This window comes from Tyto alba, unplaced genomic scaffold (genome assembly GCF_018691265.1).
Source record: "Tyto alba isolate M040663 unplaced genomic scaffold, T.alba_DEE_v4.0 Super-Scaffold_17, whole genome shotgun sequence".
Taxonomy (NCBI): Eukaryota; Metazoa; Chordata; class Aves; order Strigiformes; family Tytonidae; genus Tyto; species Tyto alba.
Window position 1 is genome coordinate 13,909,447 of NW_024881279.1, and position 26,978 is coordinate 13,936,424.

At 45.0% G+C, this 26,978-nt stretch overlaps 1 protein-coding gene across 2 annotated transcripts in view; it reads left to right on the forward strand.

The window, feature by feature from the left end:
* The window catches only part of HTR4 (5-hydroxytryptamine receptor 4), a 143,505-nt gene that overhangs the window by 65,892 nt on the left and 50,635 nt on the right, over window positions 1-26,978 (forward strand). For both annotated transcript variants that reach the window (XM_042790265.1, XM_033005966.2), the window contains 4 exons: window positions 1,037-1,162; window positions 2,134-2,334; window positions 15,866-16,019; window positions 17,984-18,552. In XM_042790265.1, coding sequence (XP_042646199.1) covers window positions 1,037-1,162; window positions 2,134-2,334; window positions 15,866-16,019; window positions 17,984-18,552 — 1,050 coding nt within the window. The remainder of the gene's footprint in view (window positions 1-1,036; window positions 1,163-2,133; window positions 2,335-15,865; window positions 16,020-17,983; window positions 18,553-26,978) is intronic.

Genomic DNA, 26,978 nt, shown 5'->3' on the forward strand with positions numbered 1-26,978 from the left:
CTGCTCTTAATGCCAGTTTATTTCTATCCACACTTGATGATAACATGAACAAACACCCATTCTCATCCATGTAATGTAATAAGGAAAGTTACACAAGCATGCGAAGGTTTAGGATGCATTTTGTTCTGGATAGATAATTAGAAATAGCTGTAAAGGCAAAGTGACTCAAAATTTTGTAATAAAACTGATTTTATGAGGGATTGAAGACTATTTATTGCATGCTGTGTATTACCTTCCTGCTTTGCAGACTCTGAAAAAAACCCCAAAGACATTTTTTGAAACATTTAGCAAGATATTTGTGAAAATGCAGACTTAAAATATGTTCAACATTGTGTTTTCTTGTTATCCTTCCTTTTTCTTTTCTTTCTCTTCATTAAATGAAAGAAATTATTGATGTCAGGGTGGAGGGAAATTAGGCACTTGTTTTGAAATAAATTTTATTTTCTTTTCCTTAATTCTGGAAAAGTTGCCAAACGAAAATAAAAAAAGCCAGAGTGCCTCTTGTTCTGTGGCACTGAGTGAAGGGAAGAGAGAACAAGGGAAAAGATTATGTAGAAAATTTCAAAATTCAAGATGTAAAATGCTCATCTTGAAGAAAACCTTTGGAAAAAAATGGAAAAACTAAATCAAAAAGAACCAAAATGCTTCTGCATAGAAAATAATATTATTTATTGGGGTGAAAAGAGAATGAAAACATTTTTGTCCAGAGACTCTGAATTAGAAGGAACCTTCAGAAATCAGGCACAGTTCACCCCAGCTCTTGGAAATGGGCTCCTCCCCCCTACATGTCGGCTTATCTGCTTGTAGCCTTTCTGCTGATGAACACAAGCCTCGCAGCTTTCCCCATAAATATAAAATGCTCTTTCTTAGTGGTCTTGCTCTGAAGGCTGCCTCGCTGCGACAGCCATGGGGATGCTGCTCACACACCTGCCAAAAAGAGTGCCGGTGCCTGGCACCTCAGCGCTGCCCGGGCAATCCCCTCGCAGTGCCGCTGCAGCTTCTTTTCTTTTCTCTTTTTTTCCTGTGTGCTCCCCAGTTCGAGTGAGGGCTTCGGCGTAGCAGAGAAGATCGTGCTGCTCACCTTCATCTCCGCCGTGATACTGATGGCCATCCTGGGGAACCTGCTGGTGATGGTGGCCGTGTGCCGGGACAGGCAGCTCAGGTGAGCCCACCCCGCCGGCCACCGCCCGCCCTTCCGCGGGGAGGCACGGGGGAAAATCCCCGCCTAAAATGCCCCATGTCCGCAGCTGAGGGCATGAACCGCCACGCTGAAGGGTGTCTCTGGCCATGCGTCGCACCACGGTGATGTCAGGCTCTCACACTGGCCCCAGTACGTCCCCACTCGGTTTTACACCATGGCAGTGGGATCATTTTAGTATCCATCCTCTACATTTTTAGCACTTCCAGTGTAAAGAAACAGACAAATCAGTGAAAAACAGAGCTGAGCAGCAATTCCTTGGAGAAGCAGGTTGGCCTCTACCCCTTTTCTATCTCAGATTTCCTAACAAGGCCATCAGAAAACCATGTGGATCAAGGCCCTGTTGCAGTTGTGCTGGACTGCCGCAGCTGCGAGTGATTTTGGGGTTCATGGGCAAAACTCCTGTGTTGAGGCTTGCTGCTATCCCTGGGAGTTGTCAGACCAGCCTCAGGAGCAGAGTGAGATATTCAACAGCCTCTATTCATATTCTGCGTGGGATTTTTAATGGATTTAATTCTATTTTATTGTTATGATTTAAAAAGTACTCTTCAAGTTAAAATTACAGCTTTAGTCTAGATTCTTCTCAGTGCTTTCTGGAAGGATATTCTCAATTTACAAGTTAAAATAAAATCCCCCTCCTCCACCCCAAACTCTCCAATGCAAGCTGTGAGGCTGGGCCACATGCAGAGACCTGTGAGCATCTGTTTGCCTCTTCTGTGTGAGCAGAAAGATGCTTTTATGCAGGAAACACAGTGGATATTTAGCTGTAAAAAACAGGAACAAGCTAGGGGTGACTGTAGAAAGTGAGAAGTATGTTAGAGAGGACCTTTTAGTGTGATGGAGAAAATTAGACCCAAACACAAGCTGAAATCTCTGTCCACATGTAGAGGATGCTGCACTGAAACTATTCCACCCTAATGTGATCTGTCTTGCAGGAAAATCAAGACCAATTATTTCATTGTTTCCCTTGCCTTTGCGGACCTGCTCGTGTCAGTGCTGGTGATGCCGTTTGGAGCCATTGAGTTGGTTCAAGACAACTGGATTTATGGAGAGATGTTCTGCCTGGTCCGAACGTCCCTTGATGTCCTACTCACCACAGCATCAATCCTGCATCTGTGCTGCATCTCTCTGGACAGGTACGAACACAAGAGCATAGGGAATAATTATAATTGCTTTAAGTTTCTTCAGTGTTATTGTTCGTCAGCAGTAGCCAAAGGGCAAATATGACCCTGCTGGGAACTGTAGAGCAATAAATCCCTCTCAGTACCAGATTTTGGAGAGCTCTCTGAATCCTCATCAGTGCAGAAAAACTTTGAAAGGAATGAGATATATATTGATAGAGCAAGCCAGGCTCTCAGCTGCTTTGCGGCACAGCTCTGTTTGCATTACTGATCAGACGTGGCACGGTTTCTTCCTTAAAGTAAAGCAAAGACGCCTTAAAGTTGAATCCAAAGTAAAGACCTGCAGCTGTCGCGGGCGGCGGTGCCTTGTGCACAGGACGAGGTTTGAGCAGGAATTCACTCTCCGTCACAGCGCTGGGTGTTGCTCACTGCCAGGGGCTGCAGGGCAGGCTTGGCTGGATGTGTTATGCTGAGCCCCATCTTCCCAGGGGCTGAATCACTGAATTATCTGCCTTTCTCTCTCCTGTCAAAAAAATGTTTGACACATCTTTTAAGTGCTATCAGAATTGCTCTTCCCGCTGCTAGCAGCCATACAGGCAGATGAAAAGCAATATTGCTAAGTGACACATTTTGGCATATGTTACTAGATTATATGGAGAAAGAGCAAAAAGAGCAAACCTCCCCATATATTATGGGCTGTTTTTCTAGGGCATCCATTTGCCCACCTCCAGTAGTGACTGCTAACAAGGAGGCAAGTAAAGCTGGTGAAAAAGATGCATAGGCTTTGTGAGAGATCCTAAAAACTTTATTTTCTTTCAAACGTTTCTTCCAAAACTAAAATGAAGGCAAAATCTTAAATAATTTATGGCAAACAATTCTGTTTTGCTGTCATCTGTCATTTTTCCAGGTAAATGGCAGAACTCTCCATACAGAATAACAAGAATTTTTCACAGGATAAATACTTAGAAGAAAACATTTTGACCAGCTTTTCTAATAGGCAATATTTAGAGCTTTCATTTCAGTCCAGTGCAGAGATTTCAATACTTATAAAAATACTGTTACTTAGTATTACTAATATGGCCAAAATAACCCTAATTATTCTCATCATCATTACAGTAGATATTTAAATAGCATTTTTCATCCAAAGAGTTTGTACCCAGCCAGACTTCAAAAGGTACTCAATTAACTTCTCTGTTGATAGGCAGCACTTCTTTTTTGTGGGAAGAGGGGCACCAGCACATGCACCACTGTATTCAGAGAGAAGCTGACGTGCACCAACTACAGCGCGTTTCCTTATCTGGAAGTTTGGATGGCTGGAACACAAATGGGAAGCTCATTATCTAAAAACATTGACAAATTGCCACTTTGAGCCAATTACCATTAAAGCAGATGTTATGCACTGCGCTCTGGATATGGCCTTGTTATATAAAATGATAGGGTTTGATTCTCCAGGCTCTTAATTAAACATAGGGGGTTGTGCAGAGAAGGAGACAGGAAGAGAAAATATTGTTTTCCCCCCTCCCCTTCACCCCCCTGATCTCTGACACCCACTGGGGACAGGGAACCCCCATGTGGGGTGCACAGAAGAGAAACTCTCCACTTTCTCCTGCCTATGCCACCCTTTGCTATGTCATGAGCTCTTGCTCCTGCCGTCTGTCCCCGTTGGTCCCCAAGGTCCTGGGACAGCCTCTCCTGGGGGTGACGAAGGGGATGGGGGCAGCCTTGGGACTCTGGCTGTTGAAATGCGTGGCTCAGAGTTAATTTTGTAGGGATACAGAACAGAGATCACAGTTCTGTACAGGAAGATTTTCTTTGTGTAAACAGACCTGAGGCAGAGTTTGCAAACACCCTGCTCAATAGAGGGAACTGGAAATGGAAACAAACAAACAAACAAACAAACAAACAAAACCCCCTTAAAACAAGATGGATTATATTATTCTGTATTAAATGAAACATTCAGAGCAGAGTGTGAATGCCTGGAGAGGACTACAGCTCTGCTCTTCCTTCTATGCTCTTTTATTCTCTGGCCCGGGGAGTCTTGAATTTTCTCTGCCAGATGCAGAGCTGCCATAGCAAAGGGTGAGCATCGCTGCCTACAGTAACACATAGATGGTTCCTCTTGTCATGGAGAGAGGGAAAGGGGGAGCTGATTCTGGGGACCCCCGCTCCATCCCAAGCTAATTCTTTAATCACTAAAATACTACACAAAAGACAAGAACAGCCGTCTTGAAAGAAAGCAGGAGCTGTAGCTGTGTTTTGGAGGACGCTAATTAACTAAGCTTGTTCCATGTGTGTTCTGAGAAGGTTTTGGGAAGGTGCAGCACCCCCTGCACTGGGGTCTGAGGATGACTGGCCCTGCGCTTGAATGAATCCCATATCAGTGTCACTCCATTTAAGTGGCTTGGCCTTCTGTGGTAAAATTTTTTCTGCTTACTGAGTGCATATTTGAACCTGTTGCTTGTCCAGAAGCATTCTTACTAGCTTTTCAGGATTAGAAAGATTTTTTTAAAGTAGTAGTTCCTCCTGCTTAATACACACACACACGCATATGGGCTAAAAAACACCCAGCATCTGCCAATCTTGGTGCCAAACTGATCAAGAAAAAATGTTTATGACTCTGAATTTGAAGGAGCTGGAGATCATCTTAAGTGTCACAGAAAAATACTTTTTTTCAGAAAATGCCTGTAAACTTCTTCCTCATAAATGTGCTGACAGAGAGAAACCCTCCAAGATTTGCCATCCCCAAGTATTGGCCACATTAGACTAAACAGCAGTCAAATTGCTTGAAAAGAAGCCGAGGGTGAATTCATGACTGAGTGATGGGTGTGCTGAAAACCCCTGCAAGTTCAGGGGTGAGGGAGCGAAGCTGCACTGTCTGGGATACAGAAACACAGTGGCAATTTTCAACACCTGACAAACCTGAAACTGCCAGATGTCAGGGAATTATTTCAGGACACACAAATGCTCTTTCTCTTTCACATGTGATTACCATACATGTGCTTTTCTTTGCTCTCAAGCGGAGCAACGGGAAGAGAAAAGGTTCTCCAAGCTGTTGGCTAGATGTAGCCTGACATAGATAATTGCAGCCTTTATCATTTGCTTGGTGTTTTCATGCCAAAGAATGGCGCTTCTGCAGACTAGCTGCAGAGCTGATCTAAATTTTAGGTAATTCTCTGGTACTGTGTTTTTCTTGGCTTTATTGAGCAATGACCACCATGCACAACACCATTAGCAGAGCACTAACAGCAACATCCCCAAGATAGGCTGCTCCTCTCCAATGGAGCAGAGAATTCCAAAGAATTTCAGTAGAATTTCAAAGAATCTGCCATAGAAACTTTTCTCTATTGTCTAATCTCTGCAGGGCATATATAGCTCTCCTTGCCATTCCGTCTTGCTGCAGAAGTTAATTTGGATGCTATTTTCACTCCATGGGTAATCATTTGGAGCTTTGCCACTGACATGAAAAAAGCCAGAATTTCATCTTAGACGTTTCAAAAACTGTATTTCTTCTCCTAGAACAAGAAGGCACAATTATGTCTGTGTTTGCTGACAGTGAGTGTCAGCTGAAAGAGAAAGCCCAGGATATCTGTCTCATGTGAAGAGGAGAATCCCAAGTCAGTTGTGTGGCTTCCATCACTTTCTGTTTGATCAGACACCTCAGTATGAATCTGATTGAGTCCCAAGACTACGGGCTTCTGGGTTGTCCCAGGATGCAATGACAAGTTCAGACTACCCACCATAGTGCTTGAGACAGATCCAGGTGCCTCCTGTAGCACTGGACTAGCTCTGGATTAGCTCTCCTGAACTGCTGTAAATGAAAATATTATGGAGGTGGTGGTGGGGTGCCAGCCCCTTGCTGTGACTGTCCTGGGAGCATCACTTGCAGGTGTGTTTTGGACTGTGGTCATCCTGAGAAAGGCAAGGAGAAAATTTTGACCTCACTTCATGACAGTGCTAGAGTGAAAAGTGAAAATATCCACAATTCAGTCACATTGGAATAGATACGAGGACAAAAATTTTCTAAATTCCACATATTTCTTGAGAACTTTGCCAATTTTAAAAAACCTTTTCCTTTTGCAAACTGAACTCAAAAAGTTGTGCTGTTCCTGGTGCATATTAGTTAAAATGTGGGTACCTGACAGTGCAGACTAATAGTGATTAATGACTTGACAGAGTAACCGTCCTCTAACCCAAATGAGCAGCGTACCCAACATGTGCTGTTCACAGCTGGGATCTAACAGGCTAGCAAAGTCTCCTCATTTCCAACTGCTGCACCAAATTTTCCTTTTGAGATGTGGACAACAGGCTTTCAAAGCATATCTCTCCCTTGTCCTCTGCAAACATTAGTTGAGGTTTGAAAAGACTTCCAGACAGTTTAGTTTTTGCAGTATTTTGCAGTCATCTCCAAGCAACTTTCAGGTCAGTTCAAAATACTCACTCATATGAGTAAGAGCAACATGTCTTTCTTTTCCCTTCTTATCTGTCAAGCCTCAGACCTAGTCTTTAAGTGTTGCTGGCAGAAACTTGAATTTCTGTGACAATTTTTAGTTGTTTTGGGATTGTTTTTTTCCAGTGAGAAACAACTCCTAAACAGTGCTAAGCGGACAGATTAGATGAGGAGACAGCGGTGGATGGCCCTGAGAAGATCAGGGCAGGTTGATCAATGCCTGGATTTCTGTGACTCAGCCCATTGTAGACTTGTTCTCTATCACCACTGCTTCACCCCTCCTGGCAGCTGGATTGAAGGAGAACTGACAGCACTGCTTCCTTTACAGTGTTTTATTTAATTTTTGCAAGCTGTTGCCCTTGTGTTCATTCAGACTTTATGGGAGTATGCTTCTTCTAGCCGTGTTTTTCTTGTGATTCATGTATTTCGTGCTTTCTGTTTTATTTCAGGGCATACAACTGTGGGTTTTTTTTAAGAAAACTGGGTGGTTAATCTAATCCTCGGGACTCAATTTGAAAAGTCATTCTCTTCAACATTTCCAGAAAGTGTTGCTTGAAAAGACTTTTATCTGATAATATCTTGTATCTGTTTCCATTACTGCCTCTGAAAAAGTAAAAAAGACCAAAACATTCAGTCTTTAATTCTCAAATGCATTTGAGAAAATCTGGAGAAATCACTACAAGATAAACTGATTTTGCCAGTAGACACAGGGAGCAAGGAAAGTACTGCAGAGACTTAGAGACACTCTCGGTCTCATCTGAAAAAGGGTTTTTCTGAAGTATCTCAGGTCTCACTGAATACAAATTTTGCTGTCACTGGGTTATGCTTTTTCATCACCTCTTTGGTATGCTAATATAAAGGAAGGATTTAGCTTTGAATTATTTATTTATTGCATGTTTTATGCATATATATCCATTCTTTGTGCCTATGCAATAAAAATAATTGCACTGCATATAAATAGACCAAGAAGCTATGATAAAGTCTCCAAATACATTTAGCCTGTCAGGAAAAGCAATTTTCTTCTCCAATATTTGCAGTACAATTTGCAATACAATTACTTCTCAAAGTCTTGGGGGGGGGGGGAGAGGGGAAAGAAAAAAAAAAAAGAGAAAAAACCAAACAGGTCCTAACTGTCTGTATTCTTGAGCTTAGATGCACATCTGGCACTTCTGCTCTTCATGCAACCAAAGCATCCTGCACCCTCCCTCTGGTTCCTCCCACTCTCCTGGCTGTGTCCCAGCCCGTGAAGCTTTCCTCCAAGTCTGTGTCTCTGCTGGGCACTCGGTGCACTGTTTGCCTGGCATGTTCGAAACATTTGCAGATTTGCTATGTAACACTCAACAAAACAGACCGAACTGTGTACTTGTATATTCAATGCTATAATCTTACTGGAATTCAAACATGCCACATAATCACTGCTAAATAAAGGCTAAAGCAAAGCAGATGTATCCAAAGGGTGTTGGAACACCAGAGTGACAGATGCTTGTTGCGCCATTTACAAACATTAATTAACATTAATGTACTGTTCAGATATCAGACTAGCACAATCCCTTGAGAGAGATGATGTTTTAGAGATGCCCAAACCCCAGTGCTCTGCAGTGCAGTCTGTCTGGAGGAGGAGCACTCTCCCTGTGTGGGGTGGCGGAGCTCGGGAGGGGCTGAGGTTTGGGTGGGCGCTGGCTCTGCCCGCCCTGCCTGCTGCCTCCGCTCCCAGCCCTGTGCCCCGTCACTCTCCACACTCGTCTCTTCTGCATCGTGTCACAGCCCACGCCACAGAGGCACGGGGGGGATCAACTGGCTCGCCTGGGAATGCCTGGGCCACAGTGGGTCGGGACCCTGATGGCTTTCTCAAGGACTGGGAGAAAGCAGCTGTGCCCAGTGGTGCTCTGTGAAACATCAGCCGGCTGCTGGGGAGACTTGTTAGGTTTTAAATAGCAATCAGTAAGTAATGATTAGGCAGTCAGCAATCTGATTATATGACACAAATTCCAGCTATAGTGTTGAACCAGGCCATAAATCCCCTGTGCCCTTTTCAGCTGGAGAAGCATCTGATCTCGTACAGCTCCCAGGTGCTCGGGTGGAGGAACAGAGAGGCAGCACGGGAAGGGACTGAGCAAGGGCAAACGGGGACCATCCGTGAGGGCTGTGAGATGCGACATGTAACTGCAGAGTTATCTCTGTTGGCAGGCAGCTGGGCAAGAAAACCAACACGGGATTTGCAGAACTCGGGTCTGAGAGCATTAAGGAAGAATAACAGAGCAGATGGCCATGGCACAGCCTGAGGGATGCACTGTCCTTTATTAATCTTTACAGACCCTCTAGAAATATGGTAATTTATTTTGCCACTGTTTCTGCCAATAACCCTCCACACACACTGACCCACACGGGGGCCATGAAGGAGTCCTCGATCTCCATTTGGCAACATACATTTGTTTGTATTACTAGCTAAATTTATCCAGTTCCAATTAACTGTTCTCTTTAGCATTTTCCTCAGTGTAATTATCTCAACACCAGCAGGCCATTGCTTTTCTAATAAGAATTTAATTTTGTTAGATATAATCATTTTAGGACTTTTTTTTTTTCTGGACCAGCGATGCATAACTTCGTTTTATTTGGCACAGTTGGAGACCATAACTTATTTGCTCAGTGGGAAAAAGGAAAAGAGAAAGAGCTGTTCTCACCCCCCTCCCCCTAAAAAACCCCACAACAACAACAACAACAACAACAAAAAAACAACCAAAAACCAAACCAAAGGTACAAATCTGGTTATTGTTGAGGCCAAAATCTGGTTTTGCTGAAAAATCAGCAAAGCTACTAGTACTGTTTTAATTTCACACAGGCACAGATAAATTGGGATCCTAGCTCCTTAGGCTTCATCATTTGGTCAAGGTTCAGCTAAAGACTGGCCCAGTCTGAATTCTAGCCAAATCCTTATACGTATCTTATGTCCTGTGAGGAGAAGCAGCATCTCTCTTCTGAAATAAATGTCCCTGTCGCCCACGAGAGTTTTCCATCAGTGCAGGTCAGTGTCCCCAGTGCCTGAGCTGCCTGCCTGGGGGCAGCCCCGGCCCCTCTACCCGGCTCAGCCTCCTCCCGGCTGTCGCCTCAGGAGCAGAGTCCCCGGGGCTGGCAGCGAGCACAGTCCAACCCTCTCCTGCCACGCTTCGTTGGCCTCTCTTTCCTTAGGAACTGACAAACAAATCATTCCCACTTTGGCGTTTAAGGCACGGTTCAGCAGACACATACAGGCCTGTATGGGCATGGTTGTTGCACCTTAACTTTGGGAGAGAGCTAATAGCACCCACAGTTTTTCCACCCTCTTGTCTTCTTTTTTTCTAGATTATTTAAGGGGTGGGTGTGTGTGAGTGTGTGTAAAAAATGATTCAATATGAGTATTCAGTACATTTTCCTTGGCTCATTTTGGTCTCAGTGATGATAAAACATATGGTGTGTATATGATTTTATACATGCACATGACACCAAATGGTTTTAAATGTGGGCCACCCGGAACCAGTCTGTTTAGTAAAGGTGGGTGTGCATTTGTCTGTCTGTGACATCCAAGGAGCTTCTTGCAGGCTAGTGTCTACATACCCGTAGCTCAATCAAAATTGTATTGCAAACAAGGGAGATATTTTAATTATTCTCCAAGGGCAAGGGATTATCTAATGCAGCTAAGTAATTGTATTTCTGTAATGCCCAGACAGCAAGGAAAGAGCAGCGGTGTGGTTAGAGCACCACTGGTCCTGAGGCAGGAGCTCAGGACTCCAGGACTGCTCTCTGGAGATGTGCCCAGGGCAACTTTCCCACTGCCATGGGCTTGGGGAGGCATTTGGATCTCCCGGCTGATGGATGGTCAGATGTGCTGGCTGCTGTATCACTGCTTGTTTCTCTTTAAACGCAGAAACTGGTGTATGTTAATGTTACTGGCCCAGATTGTTATCTAGATTCTTGGACCTTTGATTTCGGTCTTGACCATGGATCCGGGTCACAAATGGAGTCTCATCATATTGGTTTTCGATGGATATGCAGACAGTCACCACCACAAATAGCCATCCTTGGATGGACTGCAGCTAAATTATGCTGCTGTCAGATCCAGGTCACCTGTGTGTTGAAATGCAATGCTAATTCTCAGTCTTTCCTTTCTTGTCTACAAGAACCTAGAAGCTATAAACTTGTAATAACTGCAGGTGTCATCACTTGAAAGTTGATGTGCTTTTCAAGAACCTTTTTTTCTATTTCTTCCCTGGAAGAAAGGCAGCATATGATGCAAGGAGTGTGCACACAGGTGTGTGCATGTATGCATAGGATTTTTCATACTGGCAAAATGACAACAACAAACACCCTTGATTTACAACACTTATATTTCCACAAAAGCCTTGGGCCAACACAGCAGTTTCAGCATTCAGCTGTACAAGGCAAGAATATATCTGAGGTTCATTTTCTGTCTCTTTTCTCTTTGGCTTCACAGCTTTCCTCATACCTGCCATCCTCTGTGTCCACATATGCACAAGTTTAACATTTGGCAAGCTGTCCATGATCCTACTGCTGAGGATTGTGATATTATGTCTTCTCTACCCAAGGTGTTGAAGGCTGTTAGGTACAAATGTGTTGCAGATGTACAGTTGATCGGACATTTATATCTGCTTTCTGGTTTTACGTGTAGCACTGACTGTAAAGAGGAGCTTGCCGGCAGGTAAAGCACCAGTCCTCTTGGGAAAGGATAAAACATTTTGCTGTTACAGCTCGTGGACACTGTATATATGCATCACTGTGGCAGCTCCTGCTGGTGATGCAGGTAGGACTATGTAGAAAACATAATAGAGGTGCACCTGCATCTCCTTGGAGATGCTGGGAGAGTGTTCGTAACAGTCCACTCCTGGGAATTGATCCACTTGGCACTCATCGATGTCCCCCACATTCATATCACTTGGAACTTCCACTGGAAGACCAGGGAGCATCACATTCACGTTCCTTGAGACAAAGTCTGGCCACTGCACTGTTTCACGGAGCTGCCAAGTGACACTGGGCAGGTCACAAATCCTCAGTAGCTGGACACATCTGCAGTGTCCATAAGAGCCATAAGTAAGACCATAGGGGTTATGGATTTCTTGTTCTGAACCATCTGTAAAACGTTAACACTTGATTCATTCATGTGGCAAATGTCTGATATGGGAAAGGAAAAGTATTATAATGACCTTTGCTTTATGGAGCTACTTGGAAGATCTACAGCTCCAGGAAGGGATTCTTGTAGTTCCCCTTCAGCAAAGGATGTCATAAGAGAGGAGGTGGAGAGGATGTGTTTCACATCATCTGCTCTGCTGTAGGTAATAGGCAAGTGAACATTTTCAAGGAACTGCAGAAGCATGGGTCTTGAATGATAATAGTAAGAATTAATATTTAATTAAACTTGGACATCATATTAATCATGTGTATGTATTATATTTTATATTCATCCATCACGCTGTCATACCAGTACATAATAGATACTCTTTGTGAGCACAGGAAAACATCTTTAGCTTGAAAGGAAGCAGAAATGTAGAATAAGAAAATGTCTTTATTTCACCTTTTGACTAAAACTATTGATAATCTTAGAGATATAATTACTTTTCTCTCAGTGAATAAATAGCTGCTTAAATGCCCAAACCATCACATACATCAAATCACCAGCTACTGCAAAAATTGGTGTGATTTCAATGACTTCTGTTAGCATACACAGATTTCTATTATCTGATTCTTGGGGCCATTGAATGGAAATCCTGCTGAGCTATGGAAAAGTGGACCATGTGCTTCTCTCCCTCCCCCGCCATCAGCAAAATTGTCACCCACACTCCGATTGCGGAACCTTGTTACCGATAACAGTGTAGGGCAGGAGGAACCCAGCTCGACTTTCTGAACACAGGGGAAGTCACAGTAGCAGTAGTTAGCAAAAAATATATATATAAAATCTTTTGACATGTAAGTGGAGGAAAATTGCTGCTGAATCACTGGGACGGAAGAAATATGAGAGCTTAAGATGTCATTTTTGCAGGCATAATTTTTACTCTAATGGCCCTTAATAGCATGTACAAGTCAGTGTAACGCTGTCAGCTGCAGCAGAGATAGAAGTACAGAAATGTAATAACTTAAACTGCTTGGAAGAATTGTTTTCCTGCTGTAGTTAATTAGCAATGTATCATGGTTTTCCTTTTCTGTCTGCTTATTCAACTTGTGAAATGGTAGCTGGTGTCTTGGCTGTTCTTTCCCATTTATTTATTGAATTTCTTCTTTTCCCTTTTCTGCATATAAATATAGTCTCTTGTTACTTGCAATAACTTGCCATCAGGCATGTCACAGGGATCCTTTGATGTCCAGCACTGGGTAGCACTTTCCAGTAGGTGTCTCTCAGATAGTAAACAATAAAATATGCCAGATATATGTCCTTTGTGTTTAAGAGTCAGAAGAGCAGTTGCACAGAATGCCAAGAGAAGCACCATCTGTCCTAATAAGCAGTCAAAAACATTTCTGAAAATACCTGTTTGAATTCAAAGGTCAGTTTATTTCCCAGGGGAAGGAAATCTGGAGAGCAGGGGAAATCCAAATGCAATAAACTCTAGCAGCACAGGACAAGATTGCGCAAACACATTGTGGCTGTCATGAGGAGGGTAGTTATCCTAGGAACAAAGGAAATATTTATTCTATCCTCTGAAACCATTAAGATTGAAATCTGATCATGATGGCCCTCACTGTCTGATAGACTCAAAAAAATGTAGGTTGGAAAGGACCTCTGGAGGTCTCTGATCCAGCCCTCCTTTCAAAACAGGGCCAAACTCAAATTTAAACTTGTCTTCCTCTATTTAAGTCACTCAGGGCCTTACCCAGTTGGGTTTTGTGTGTCTTCAAGGCTGGATGCCCTCGCCTGTTCAACTCATGATCCATTGAAGGCAAGCTCCAAAACTAAGTAAATTCTGTTCCTGTAAATTATGCAGCTTCTTCTCCCTCGTGGGAGGGATGTGAAGGCCATGTTAATGGCGACAGAAATCAGACCCACTGACTGCCATGGCCGTTAGCATGAGCTCCACGATAGGAACATTTCACCCAATGCTCTAAAAGAACAGTTACTGTCAAATATACCATTTCTTCGAAAGTGAAACTTGTCAGAGGAACAGGCTGATTTTCATGCACACACAAAACCAGAAGAGAATGTAGAAACGATAAAATTGAAACAGTTGAATGCTTGTTTCAACATTTTTCCCCAGTGACATTTTCAATCTTGTTTCAAGGAGACTTTTAAAAAATGTTTTCTTTTGACACTTTGATATTATTTCAACCCTTTATGTGGAATATATCATCCGATTTTATCAAAATAAAGCAATTCAGTTGACTCCACATGACTGCACGTGAAGCAGTTCAATTGACTCCACATGACTACAAAAGTCTTAAAAAAATTCGGAAAATCTTAGATTTTTGTGCCTGCTTAGCACAAAACTTTTGATTACCACTCAAATCTTGATTAAATAAATTGTATACCTCAAGGACATCTCTCTAATACACACACATAAACTGTGTGTATGTTTGCATTCACATATGTCTTATTTTAATGTGCTGCTGCCACTTAGAAATTCTCACAGGCATTTCCTCAGGTTACTGGTCCAACTTTAGTGTGTGTTTGCTAGTTTAATGTCTCTAATTGATGAGTCTGCTGATGTTATAAAATCAACATTTATAGGCATTCACCATTGAGGCTCTCTCTATGTACACATTATACTTGGATGTTTAGGCTTGACTCAGAAAAATCTCTGACAGAGATTGTTCACTCCCTTTATAAATAGTTACTGTAACTGTGGCCACTTCTTCAGTGCAGTGCTCATATCCTTTGGGACTCCATATTGCATAATTTATGTGCTTAATAATCTGGAAACTACATCTACCAGATGATCATTATTCATTCACTAAGAAAATGTATTCATCAGGCACATAGCTGAACGATATATTTAGTTATTTGGAAGACCTGAGAATTTATGGTTACTCTTGTGTCTCTGGACCCCAGTTCCCTGTTGCAGCTGCGGGGACATCAGCACTGGCCTGTTTCTATGAAGTGTGCTGAAATCCAAAAATCTAAAGATCAAAAATATTTAATTGGGAACCTGAGACAAGCTGTCAGGTCAGGGCCACCAAAAATCTGCGGTAGGATTATATGGTTGCTGATCTGCTATGCTTATGGGCATATATTAGTTTCGGAGCAATGAGATTTCCCATTTTAGGTTTAATACATCTTCCTGATGTAGAAATCTGCTAGCAAGTAGGTAGCACAGAGTCCAAACAAGCAGAAGAATTGATTTCTCATCTCTTTGAGCAGACATTTTTAGTTCATAGCTAGTTGTTATTTTAAGAGCAGGGACCTGTTGTACTATGAATATGTTGGATGGATCAGGAGGAGAAAGGAGAGTGCAGGGCACATCCGTTTGACAGTGAAAAGACTAGAGACCCCATCCAGACATTTTCCCTGTCCTTGTGGCAGAAGGTTAAAGCCCATCCAGACAAGAGGCTGATTCCTGGGAGGCAGAAAGGGAGCTTGCTTACAGGAAAACATACTTCATTTTACTGACATTTTCACAGCTTTGAAACACTTCGTTAATTTGCAATAACACCTTTTGCAGTCTTGTCAAAATAAATGTCCATTGCAGTTAGGATAAACCCCAACATTTACTCAGTTATGGCTAAATGGAAGGAAGGTGGACTTATTCATCGTGGTAAGGAGGGTGCAGACAGCTTTGTGACTAAGTGCAGAGGGAGAGGAGGGCTGAGTACAAAGTCACTCCCTTGCTCTGTGTCCTCAGACAAACCACAGCATTAATCTGTGCCTCATTTTCCCTAGCTGGAAAACAGAAAATACTGGCTTTCCCCTGCAAGGCGCTGTGAAACCTTATTTACTCATGCTGTGAAAATATCCTGAGCTCCTTGTGTAAGAGGCAGTCAATGGAAACAGGCTATAGACTCATTCTTTTCCTCTATTTTGAAAGGCAGGAGAAACAAGCTGGAGAAAATGCTTTACAGTTTTATTTTTTGGAGCCCTGGAAGTCAACTTTGATGAAGGTTGTTCTCTCACTTTTCTCCTTCCAGGTACTATGCTATCTGCTGCCAGCCTCTAGTTTACAGGAACAAGATGACTCCATTACGCATCGCTGTCATGCTTGGAGGGTGCTGGGTAATCCCAACATTTATTTCTTTCCTCCCTATCATGCAAGGCTGGAACAGCATTGGCATAATTGATCTGGTGAGTAGATAAGGAGGTACACTGATCTGGTATCAAATATATTTGGTGCTGTATATTCTTCTTCCAAAAGCAATATTCAGAGAAAAGAAGGCAAGAGAGGCTGGAGGAGAAATTTCTTGTTATGGATGAACAGGGGCTGCTGAATTTCTGGGGGGTGTTTTTAAGGGGGGTTTGAAACAACACTGTCCTGGAAGGGTTGTCACAAAGACAGTGGTGGCTCTGGGAGAGGATTTTACCTGCGCCTGCTAATCAGTTCAGTGAGCAGTCCTCTGAAAACACGCCAAGCCCCAGCTGGCTCTTGATAGGCACCTCAGGAGTCCACAGTTCATCTTGGCCTGTGCAGCTCTCAGGGAGTGCTGGCCACCACCAGCCGAGCCTGAGGGTCCTTCCTTGCTGTGCCAGCGATGTTTGGAGAGCCAGATTTCCCCAGAAGGGATGATGCTTTGGGCCAGTCCCACCAATATCCCTGTCTTGGTGTGAGCCTTGAAGGTGGGGGAGAAGATGAAGTTCCCCCATGCAAGTCATTTCAGCAGAAGTCAGTTTTCCCCACTGCTGGCTGCACTTGCAGGATCCCATTTGCAGGACAAGGAGTTAAGCGTGCAAATCTGCTCTCCTTCCAAGCTGGAGGTGCAGGAATTAAAAAATGGCAAACTGTGAAAACACCTTATTTAGAAGAGCTTGTTTAAAGAAACATGGCATCTTCTATGCCAAGTCTCAGTCAAGGAGAGATGAATACTTTTTGGGTCATGGGGAATAGCACGTACAAGCTGCCAAGCCTCTAGACAAGGTGATAAAGCCAAAATTGCTTCCAGACAAGCACCTTTATGACACGCAGCTGGTTGAAAAGGGAGATACGTTTTGTTTAACAAACCATGTCAGGTATCTGATTTCTTCCACTGATTTTTTGCCCCCACCTTTTCAGAAAAGATTCGACGCCCATCTGTCTGTACTAGACTTTCTAAACACCAGTGCAAGCCCTGCCCTTACCTCTAACTTGCTGGCGTTCACAGTGCAGATTTCAGTAGCTGCATGCTGAGAAGTAGTACAAGGTTCAAACACCACCTAGTGAAAATGCTTCCTGGTTTATTTTAGAGGTAAATTTCCTTACTTGCCCAGTTTACAAATAATTAAATAAATTATTTAAATTAAGAAATTTAAATACATAAATAATAAATAATTTTTATATTATCATTTTAAATAGGAGACAAGGTTATTCTCTTGTTGGAGTAAACACCAGAAATCATGGGCCTGGTGGACCTGCAGTGACATTGTTTTGTAGCAAGAATAGCCTCAGAGAAATCCTGTCTGTCCCAGTTATGCCCCTTGCACCCTAAACTCACATGCAAGACCCCTTTCCTCCTCTGCTGTCTCTGTTTTCATCACAAGTCACTGGCCAGATCTCAGCCTATGGATTCAACCTGCAGAATTCTCATGCTTGGGCTGCTGCCTGCAGCCCCTGTGCCTGGAAAGTTCAGTGTCACCCCGAGCCTGGAGCTGCCCCCCAGATGCTGCAGCCCAGTCCTTTTCCTGTCCATCTCTTATAGCTCTGTGGGACTCAGCTGCGTGAAACTTGTGCATCTTTGGCGTGAAACCACGCCCTGATGAACAGAGCAGTGAGCACTGCAAAAAAGCATGGCACAAAGTGAAATTATTCCCCTTCTGTGTGAACTGGGGAGTTAGGCTGATTTTCACTGACCAGGTTGAGACATGCTCGAGGCTGCTGGAGCTGAAGCACAGGCTGGTCCCGAAGACCTGGGGACCAGCAGGGCCAGAGAGCCCACGGCATGAGCACAGGCAGGAGAGGCAGCAGTGCGTAAGGCAGGTACCAGGGATGGGAGAGGGGAGGGAGGAGAGAGAATTGGAAATCGGTGGTGAGGTGTCCTGGCAAACAGAGTGCTGACATCGGAGGAGAAGTGCTGAACGTCTTTCCTTCTTTCTCCTTGTCCTCCCTCCCCTTGCCCCAGATCCAGCAAAGGCAGTTCAACAAGGCTTCCAACTCCACTTACTGCATATTCATGGTCAACAAGCCATACGCCATTACCTGTTCCGTGGTGGCCTTCTACATTCCCTTCCTCCTGATGGTGCTGGCCTACTACCGCATCTACGTCACGGCCAGGGAGCACGCCCGCCAGATCCAGGTGCTGCAGCGCGCGGGGGCCCCCGCCGATGGGCGGCAGCACCACCCGGACCAGCACAGCACACACCGCATGAAGACTGAGACCAAAGCTGCCAAGACCCTGTGCATCATCATGGGGTGCTTCTGCCTGTGCTGGGCCCCCTTCTTTATCACAAACATAGTGGACCCTTTCATAAACTACACGGTGCCGGGAAAGCTGTGGACGGCTTTTCTGTGGCTGGGCTACATCAATTCAGGGTTGAACCCTTTCCTCTACGCCTTCCTGAACAAGTCTTTCAGACGTGCCTTCCTCATCATCCTGTGCTGTGGTGATGAGCGATACCGAAGGCCTTCCATCTTGGGGCAGACGGTCCCCTGTTCCACCACCACAATAAATGGATCGACTCATGTACTAAGGTGAGTGTTTCTCAGATGCTGAAAAATGCCTGAAGTCACTAGAAAGAGTACTTCTCGAGAGTTTTCATAAAGAATTGGTTTCACTTTGAATTTTAAATATCTGATGGATTAACTGTTTAAAAAGGGAGGGGGCAAGGGGAAAATCCAGAAATCCTTAGGGTGCTCAAAAAAACTGGGTTTGTGGATAACAGATCAGTGTTAGTATGCACAGTTTCACCAGAAGTGTGTTCAGGAAAGGGTTGGGAGAAAGCAGAAGTTGTATAAGCATTTTGGCAAGCCCTGCTGTTTGGTTTGAGGGGAACAACTTGATCCCCCAGGGAGCACCTTGGGGGAAGCTGCCTACTCCACCTTCTCTAGCAAAGGGATCATGGCCCCATTTCCCTGTCTCAGATTCTGCCTTTGTAGCCCCACCAGCCACTGCTGCATCTTCTGAACTAAGGAGAGGCAAAGGATGAACTTCCCCAAACGCCTTGATCCTCTGGGGCACTTCAGTGGCTCTCTGGGAGGGGGGATACTTGCCATTGTGTTTTAGCAGCTCATAAATTCTGGGGTGTCTGCCTTTTACTGTATCCCAGTCAAAGCCTGCCCCTCTGCAAAGCAGCATCACCCAGCTCTGGGAGCCCTGGGAGCTGAGCGAGCTTCATATGGGCTGCAGGACATAGTCCTGGTGGTTGGCAGTTTGGAGTCCCAGTGAATTTGAGCCCCACACCTCACCCACCTCACCTTTCACTGAGTTCCACAATGTGTTCATTGTAAGAGAGAGCGTGTGGGCTGTGCACTGTGGGGGTACAGAGGGGGCTGGAGGGCTCTGTGGTATGAGGCACCCTCTGCTGTCTTCTCCTCACCGAGTGGAGAGGTGGGAGGCAGAGGACAGGAGGAGGGCAGGGAAGATCTGCTGTAATATCAGAGCAAATTACAATCTCTGAAAAAAAACCATAGGTGTTTATACAACTATCTAGAGGAGATTTGGTTGTTTTGGTAGATGGATTGATGGCTCTTCACATGCAGATGTGGACTTGGTAACCGTATTTGTGTTCAGAGCTGAATCCATCTGGAGACTAAATCAGACACCGACCAATTCCCAACTGAGTCTGATCCACTGGTTTGCCCCAGACTCCCTTCTGCAATTATCTCTGAAGTTTTGAAAATAATCCTGAGCTGTATAATGGATGGGAGATGGGGCAGGGATTGTCACAACATTGAGACAGACCTCTCAAGCTTTTTAAGTCATGAAGGACATTACAACATATTTATCTTCTGCTGATTAAAAACTGTTCGGGGGCTATGGTCCCAGAGCCCTGTTTCTGTGACAGATGCATGCCATGCTCAGCCTGTATTTCTATTGGAGCCATGCTCCCAGGGCTATCCCAGCTGCTCGTCTGCTGCAGTTAGGAGGATTGAGAGAGCAGCCCTTGTTGGACACAGCGCACCGTCCCGCAGCGAGCGAGCTGGTCCCTCTGGCTGGGGAACTGCAGGGGCAAATGCTGGAAACACATCCCTGCATGGGGAAAAGGGGAGGAAGGGCTTACTCCTGTCCCCAGTTAACCAGGGCAGTTCCATGCCCTCATCACGGGGTCAGTCTGGTGGCCTAAACACAAAGAGAGAGTAGTGTCTATTTTGGCTAGTAAGTACAGAAACAAGATACCTATTGTTAAATATACACGGCAGGGAGACAACAGGGAGCCTCTCTTAGGTGTGGGTTTGAGATGTGGAGGGTAGGGAGCACATCAGCCCAGAAGGTGATTTGCTTCAGTCTGTGCTGATGTTTGACCTCCAAGTGTTGCAGATGGTGATGCTGGTGCCTCCTCATGTCTTCAAGTTGTCTCACTGCTTTTACACTAAGTTATCTTGCTATAAGGTCTCATTGTCCTGCCTGTGCCCTGTGGGACATGCAGGCTGAGGCCAGCGCTGCCTTTGGGGCACTGGGTGGTAGAGACGGGCTCCCAAGAGAGTGAGTGGCCAGGGAGGCTCTACACACCTCCAAAAGGGCTGAACTGCTGGGGGTTTCCTTTAGTCTGTGCTGAGTGTCCCTGAGCTGACAAACTCCTCATTTTGAGGCTCTTTTTAAACAGATCAGTGTCCCTTCGATGGCCAAAGCAAATGTGAACAGTCACCTTCCCTCCAAATCTAGGGATGGCCATGGTCTTGACCACCCTGGCCAACTGGGGAGGCTCTGGTAGGCTGCAGTAAATGGTGGATGAGATCAGCCTTTCCACATTTCCAGCTTCTCCCTCCCACTTGCACCACTCTGGTCCCATACACAAGTTACCCGTGGAAATGTGTAACAATCCTGTCAATCTAGATGTGACAACCATTGCAGAAGGCTCTTTAAGAACCAAACCCGCTCAGGGCATCTTGTCCACTTATAGTTTTTATGAGTACATTTATGGATAGGAGCACATTGCCTCTCTTCAACATACTACATGCACAAGTCAGATTATCTTCTGCCTTTCCACATCGCTCCAGCTCTGCAGAAGACACTTGTTTCCCACTGCTACATCCCCTCCTTCCTCCACATGCCAGAGGGATGCAGCTCTGCACATCAGCACTTCACAGAGCAATTATTTACTGTTTTCCTCAGCTTTGTAAGCGCTGAGAAAAGTGTGATTTCTTTCCCTGGTGCAGATTATGCATTGATGATGATGGAGGTGTGGGAATTAAAGCAAAACCAACTAATTGTAGTCTTTGGATAGTTAATCTCACTTGAGGAATTTTTATTTCTTCAGTGCTTCTCTCTTAAATGCAAAAAAGGTTGGACCCAGCACGGATGGAAGAGCAATTTAGTGAGGCAGGTTCTCTCAAGATGCAACATGCATTTCTTTACTAGATTGGAAATACAAGGCGTTTGTGCCCAGTAGCTGAAATATCGAAACCTTCCTGTACAGGCTGGCTTCATACCAACCCAACTGAGAATCTTCATAGGGGCTGGACCTGGCTCACACACTTCTTTTCCAACCTCAAATTTGTTTCTTCCTGACCAAGAGCTTCTGCAAATGGGAAGTTGTGCAAGTGGGATTTTGCAGCTGCTTTTTGTACCCTGGCAGCTAGAACAGTGAAGAGAAGGACAGACCTTGTACTGAATCTAGGGCAGAGTTCCTCCCCCAAAACCCGCAGAGATCTGCAATTTTGTATTAAGCTGATATGAGTCATTTAGCCTCAAAGGGAATAAGGAGTGATTAACAGTAGGTCTGGGATTGCTAACTCCTCTCCACTTCCAATCTTGAGAAGATCTGAATTTTCCTTCAGCTCTACCTGTCCAAACCATTCTGCCCTTGCTCACAATCATCTCACTGGTATGTTTGCAAATGCAAGAATATTTTTGTCACGGTTAAAGTTCAGACTCCTGCTCTCGGATGCATCTGATCTGTGAGAGTGCCTTTCAGGGAGGGAAGGCATTTCTTCTTTTTTTTCATTTGATAACTTTAGTGTCATAATGTTTTGACATTCCCATTTTGGGATTTTTCACATTTATATTAGGAATGGGAAAAAAAGAAGAAGGAGGAGCAAAGTGCAATAAAACATGGCAATGAGAAGAGGCGGAAGCCCTCACCACACATAGACTGAGAGACTGCTTGGGAGACAGTTCTCATTTTTTTTTTTTTTTTTTTTAATTTCTTTTTTCAAATGATCTGTGAAGACTGTGGTGCTCTGGATGACCCAGGCAGGAAGAGACTTTTTACAGCACATCTGGGGCCAGACACAACTGCAGTGGCGATGGGACAAGGGAGCCGACTACGCAGTGGCTCAACCATGATATGAGGGTGACCATGGCTTTCTTAATCCCCTGGCAACCACCCCACTTTATCTCTAAATTATGAACCAGAAAATGGGGAAAGGATTTCCTGTCACCCATTTTGTTCTTGAACTGTCCATCAGCTGGTGTGAGAGAAACCCGTTCCTTGGGCAGGGTAAGACAAAACATGTTTTGAAGATGTCATGACTAGCCAGGAGGTAGGATTTGGCTAGAGCTGAATCTATGTGTATGAGGGGAAAGAGTATTAGAATTAAATATTCAGCTTTGAAAGAAAATTTTGATTTGCCTGTTTTCCAGGCTTGCTTTCTGCAAGTGTAGGAATTGCCAGAACCCCTTTTTTTACTCTGGATATTCACCTATTTCAATTCTGATGTGTACCATTAACTGCAAAATTCAAGCAGGACACATGCAAATGGTGAATTGAAATCTGCAGGTGTGGCTGCAATCCAAAATTCATGCCCTATTCATATTTCAGTGGCTGAGATTGCAACTCGCATGTCATATGCAAAGGTTTGTTTCTCTGGCTGCAGTACAAATTGTGTAATTCATTATAAATATTTGCAATTCATAGTTCTAATAACCTATGGTTTGGAATATCATTCATTGAAAGGACTTGGGAATCGTTCTGAATAATGAGTGAATAGGAGAATTTACAATGAGCACTCAACTGACGTATGGCAAAAATTAGTACAATAATTAACTGCAATAGATATGGGTTTCTGGATGGCTGTTCCGGAGTTCTGTGCCCCTTGAGACTGAAAGCAAAATGCCATAATCATCTGAAAAATCCTGTTTTCCCCTTTAAACATATTGCTTGCATATCTTTTGTCATGCATAGATACTTATTCAACACAAAACAACAAACTCATGCCTTCGTGAATCATTAAACTCTCATACTGCACAAGTGGATGGGAACCCAGATCAGCATCGCTTGAATTCTTGGATAGAACAAGTTCTGAAATTTTGCCACATCCAAGATGACGACTTTGGGTAAAATATATCTAAGCAATGATCAGACTAGACAAACTCTGGAACGTTTGGGTCATGGAGGTCACTTTGGTGTATTCTCCATTTCCTCTCAGAAGTGCAGTGTTCAGCATAGTACAGTGTAATAGTCTCTTCAGGGAAAGCTATAGTGAGTGGTTTATTTACTCATTTTCCATTGCAGAGAGGTCTTCTCAGACAGATCTGATGCCAAATTTATTTCTCCAAAGTAAAACACATCCCGATTTTCCTTTTAGAAGAGCCAAGAGAAACAAAGTGAAAAAAAAAGAAGCATTCACCTTGGGGGGTTGCAAGTCTTAGTAGATACAAAATTAAATAACCCAATCAGCCCACACTCATGTCAGCACTCTGAAGTTGCACAAAACGCTGGGAGAAGTGTGCAGTAAATCACGGTGTGCAGCCGGCACTCAGCACCAGAGCACTGCTGTGGAGCATTATTGGTCCCTATAGGGAACGTAAGTAATTGTGCCAGTAAATCTCCCGAACTGCAGTGAGCCCCGGTGCTTCCTTGCTGCTGTTGGAACGGGCAATGCAGTAACTCGGGTCTCCAGTTTTTAGAAGTTTAGCAACTCCACAGCTTACAGATCTGTTGGAATAAAAATAAATCCACCCTGGATGTAGGGAAGAGAAGGTCAGAGCTGCCACAGAACGAAGGAGGAAGCGATGTGTGCCTTTTGGCAGTGCTTCAGCAGTGGCAGTGCACAGGGGTGGTCCTGCCCCACGGCTCAGTCCCCTGCACATCCCTCCCACAGGGCTGCCCCAGCTTGGAGCTGGAAGCCCCTCCTAGCACATGCATACTGTGAAATGTCTGCTGTAATTTGTGGGGAGACCCGTCGCGGCTCCGGCAGTGTCTGCACAGTGAGGGGAGCTCCACGGTGCCCTGTGTGCCCACTGCTCCCACCCCACACAGCCAGACCAACCCCCCCCCAGTTGCAGGGGTTTGACAGGTGGGATTGGCAGGAGAGTCAGAGCTTGAGGGCAAATATGCACCTGGGTTTAGCTTTGTGTTGCCACTTCCAGCCCGTAGAGGCAAAGGTAGGAGCTCTTCCTTTTCCCTTGCCTTTTCCTGCCCAGGAGCAGAGGAGCCTTTGGGCTAGAGGCCACTATGTACAGGTGGGACGGACGGGCTGATGGCATTGCATTACTTTATGCAGCTTTAAAACAATAAGTTAAAGAGACTTTCCTCCTCTGTTTAAGAGGTAGCTTTTCATAAAGATGAGCAGCCACCCTGAAACCTTCCTGGCTTTGCAAGGCTGCCAGCTCAGAGCCCCAGCTCCCCTTGCTTCTGGGGTCTTCCCGACACCCTGACATGGAGGAGCCCCCCTGCCTGAGCGGCAGCCTGGGTGCTGCCTGCAGCAAGAACACATCAGGATGCCCAGATGCCCACTGCTGTAGAAGCAAAGCAATATGTGTCATTTCAAAGATGATTTTGAATGACCATGCCTTTTTGACAGCTTTCATTTCGCAAGGTCATTAACTCCACCAGAGCTTAGTCACCTCCTCACAGGTCAAATCCCGGCTGGCCAGGTGTCCCTGTGCCACCAGGCACCGTCCCCTTCTGCAGAGTCGCCTTCAGGGGAACGGGCACATTTGGTGGCTGTGGCATTACAAATCCTCCGGCTGTTTCTGAGCTCCTGGGCTCAGAAATGGCTTCACAAGATGGGTTAAAGAGTGCTGTGGTTTCCCTGTGCACCCAGGCAGTGGGTGTGGGCTGAGACACGCTGCAGGTTCAGTGCCCGCCGTGGGTCATTTCACTTGTGTTCATAGGGCATGGATGGAGCGGCGATCCCATCCCCCCTGCAATGGTGGGGCTTTGTGGGCTGCAGCTGTGGCTTGACTCAGAAAACACAGAGGTTAGTTACTCCGAGCTGCTTTCTGATGGAACTGGCAGGTCTCTCTCAAGGATCTGGGTTTACAAGTGAAATATCTCCTCCTGTTCTGCCTCCTCCTGTTCCTCTTATCTCTTATCCTTCCTTAGGCACTAAGACAGCCGCAGAGACCGCAGAGCTTCCCGAGGCGGAATAACACACTTGCTGCCGGGGGTCGGAAAGCCCCGGCGGCTCCTGCCGCTCCTCCTTCTCTTCCTCCTCCTCCTCCTCCTCCTCCTCCTCCTCCTCCGCCGTGGGCTGGTGCCAGCAGTGGGGGCTCTCCCACCCCAGCCCAGCCGAGCCTCCAGCCGCCAGCCCGGCCAGCGCAGCCTCCCTGTCCTCTGCTCACCCGCCTCCTCGCCAGCTCTCCCAAGGCAGAGCCGTCCCTTGGCGTTTGGCAAGCCAAAATCTCTCCCAGCACGGGTGCTTCGTCGGCAAAGGTGCACGTAGCCTCAGACGGGGCGGGGGGGGTGCGCACCTTCGTTAACGCATTTTCCCACGGGACAGAGCGGTGGCACCAGCAGAGGGGTTTGGGAGACAGGAGGGACCGCAGCAGCAAGCGTGGGGGGACAGGTCGGGCACAGCCAGGACAGTATCTCAGCCCTCCCTGCTGAAGTCCCTAAAAGCCGTCTAAAAACCATTTCAGTAGCAGCAGAGAGGAATCTGAGAACAGGTCTGCTGCTGCTATATGATGATAAATATTTCTCCCCTCTGTTTTCTCTCTTTCTGTCTCACACGTGCATGCAGTCGCGGAAACAACTGATTATGTAACCCAGGGGGAAGTTATTTCTGGAAGGGAGATGTTTACAGGCTCTGTTATCAGGGAGGTGTTATACCCTGCTCTCTTTGTGATGTTGGAAAGAGGACGGTGTGCGAGGGCTCCAGCAAGAACCTGGAATTTCAGCACCAGGCTGCAGCAGCATCTGGCCACACTGGGCAAGGAGGGGCTTCAGTGCTGCTTAAAAAAAAAAAAAAAAGAAAAAAACCCAACCCAAACCAAATAAATAAAATGAGATATTTCAGTACATGCACAACTTTTCTTGGAAAAAACTCGCAAAAGGCTCTGATCTTCACCTGGCCCAGAGGTGAGAGATTAAGGTTTAGCTTCAAACTCAGGGTGTCCCAACTGCCCTCACCTTCAAAGATAGCTATTTGCATTCCTCATTCACTCTGTGAGGCTGCCTGGATGTTCCACCACACTAGCTGAAATGGTAAAATCCAATATGTATTGGTTCTCCCAGAGTTTCTGAAAGGTTGTGGGGTTTTTTTTTTCCTGTTAAGGAGAAATAGGCAAGAAGCAGGTAGGCATCTGCGTGCACAAAACTCACAAACCTGGCAAGGGAACAAAAACCATCAGTAACAAACATGCTATTTTAGCTTGCTTTGGCCAAATTTGAAATGGATGTGGAAGTGAATCTTCACTGTGACTCAGTTTTTAAACACAAAGGTTGCGCATCTTCAATTTATTTTTTTTTTTTTAATTTTAGCACTAACTACAGCATAAAAAACCTCCTAATAGTTTTGTTTTTTTTTTTTTTTTTCCCCTTTATGCAATGAACAGATTTTTTTCTCATCACTGAAGGATCATTTGGAAAAGAATTCCAATGGCAGATTTCTAGCACCCAAAGCTATACAATTATTTAGAAAAAAATCAGGCCGTTAGGGTTAAAATTTCTGACTGGCAGCAACTTCTTGAGAATTTTAATGATCCTGCAAGATGTATCAGAGCTTTGATATATGTTATCATGTTCCTCGCTACAAGTTCATTAGCCCTGAGACACATCATTTGGACTCGGTCT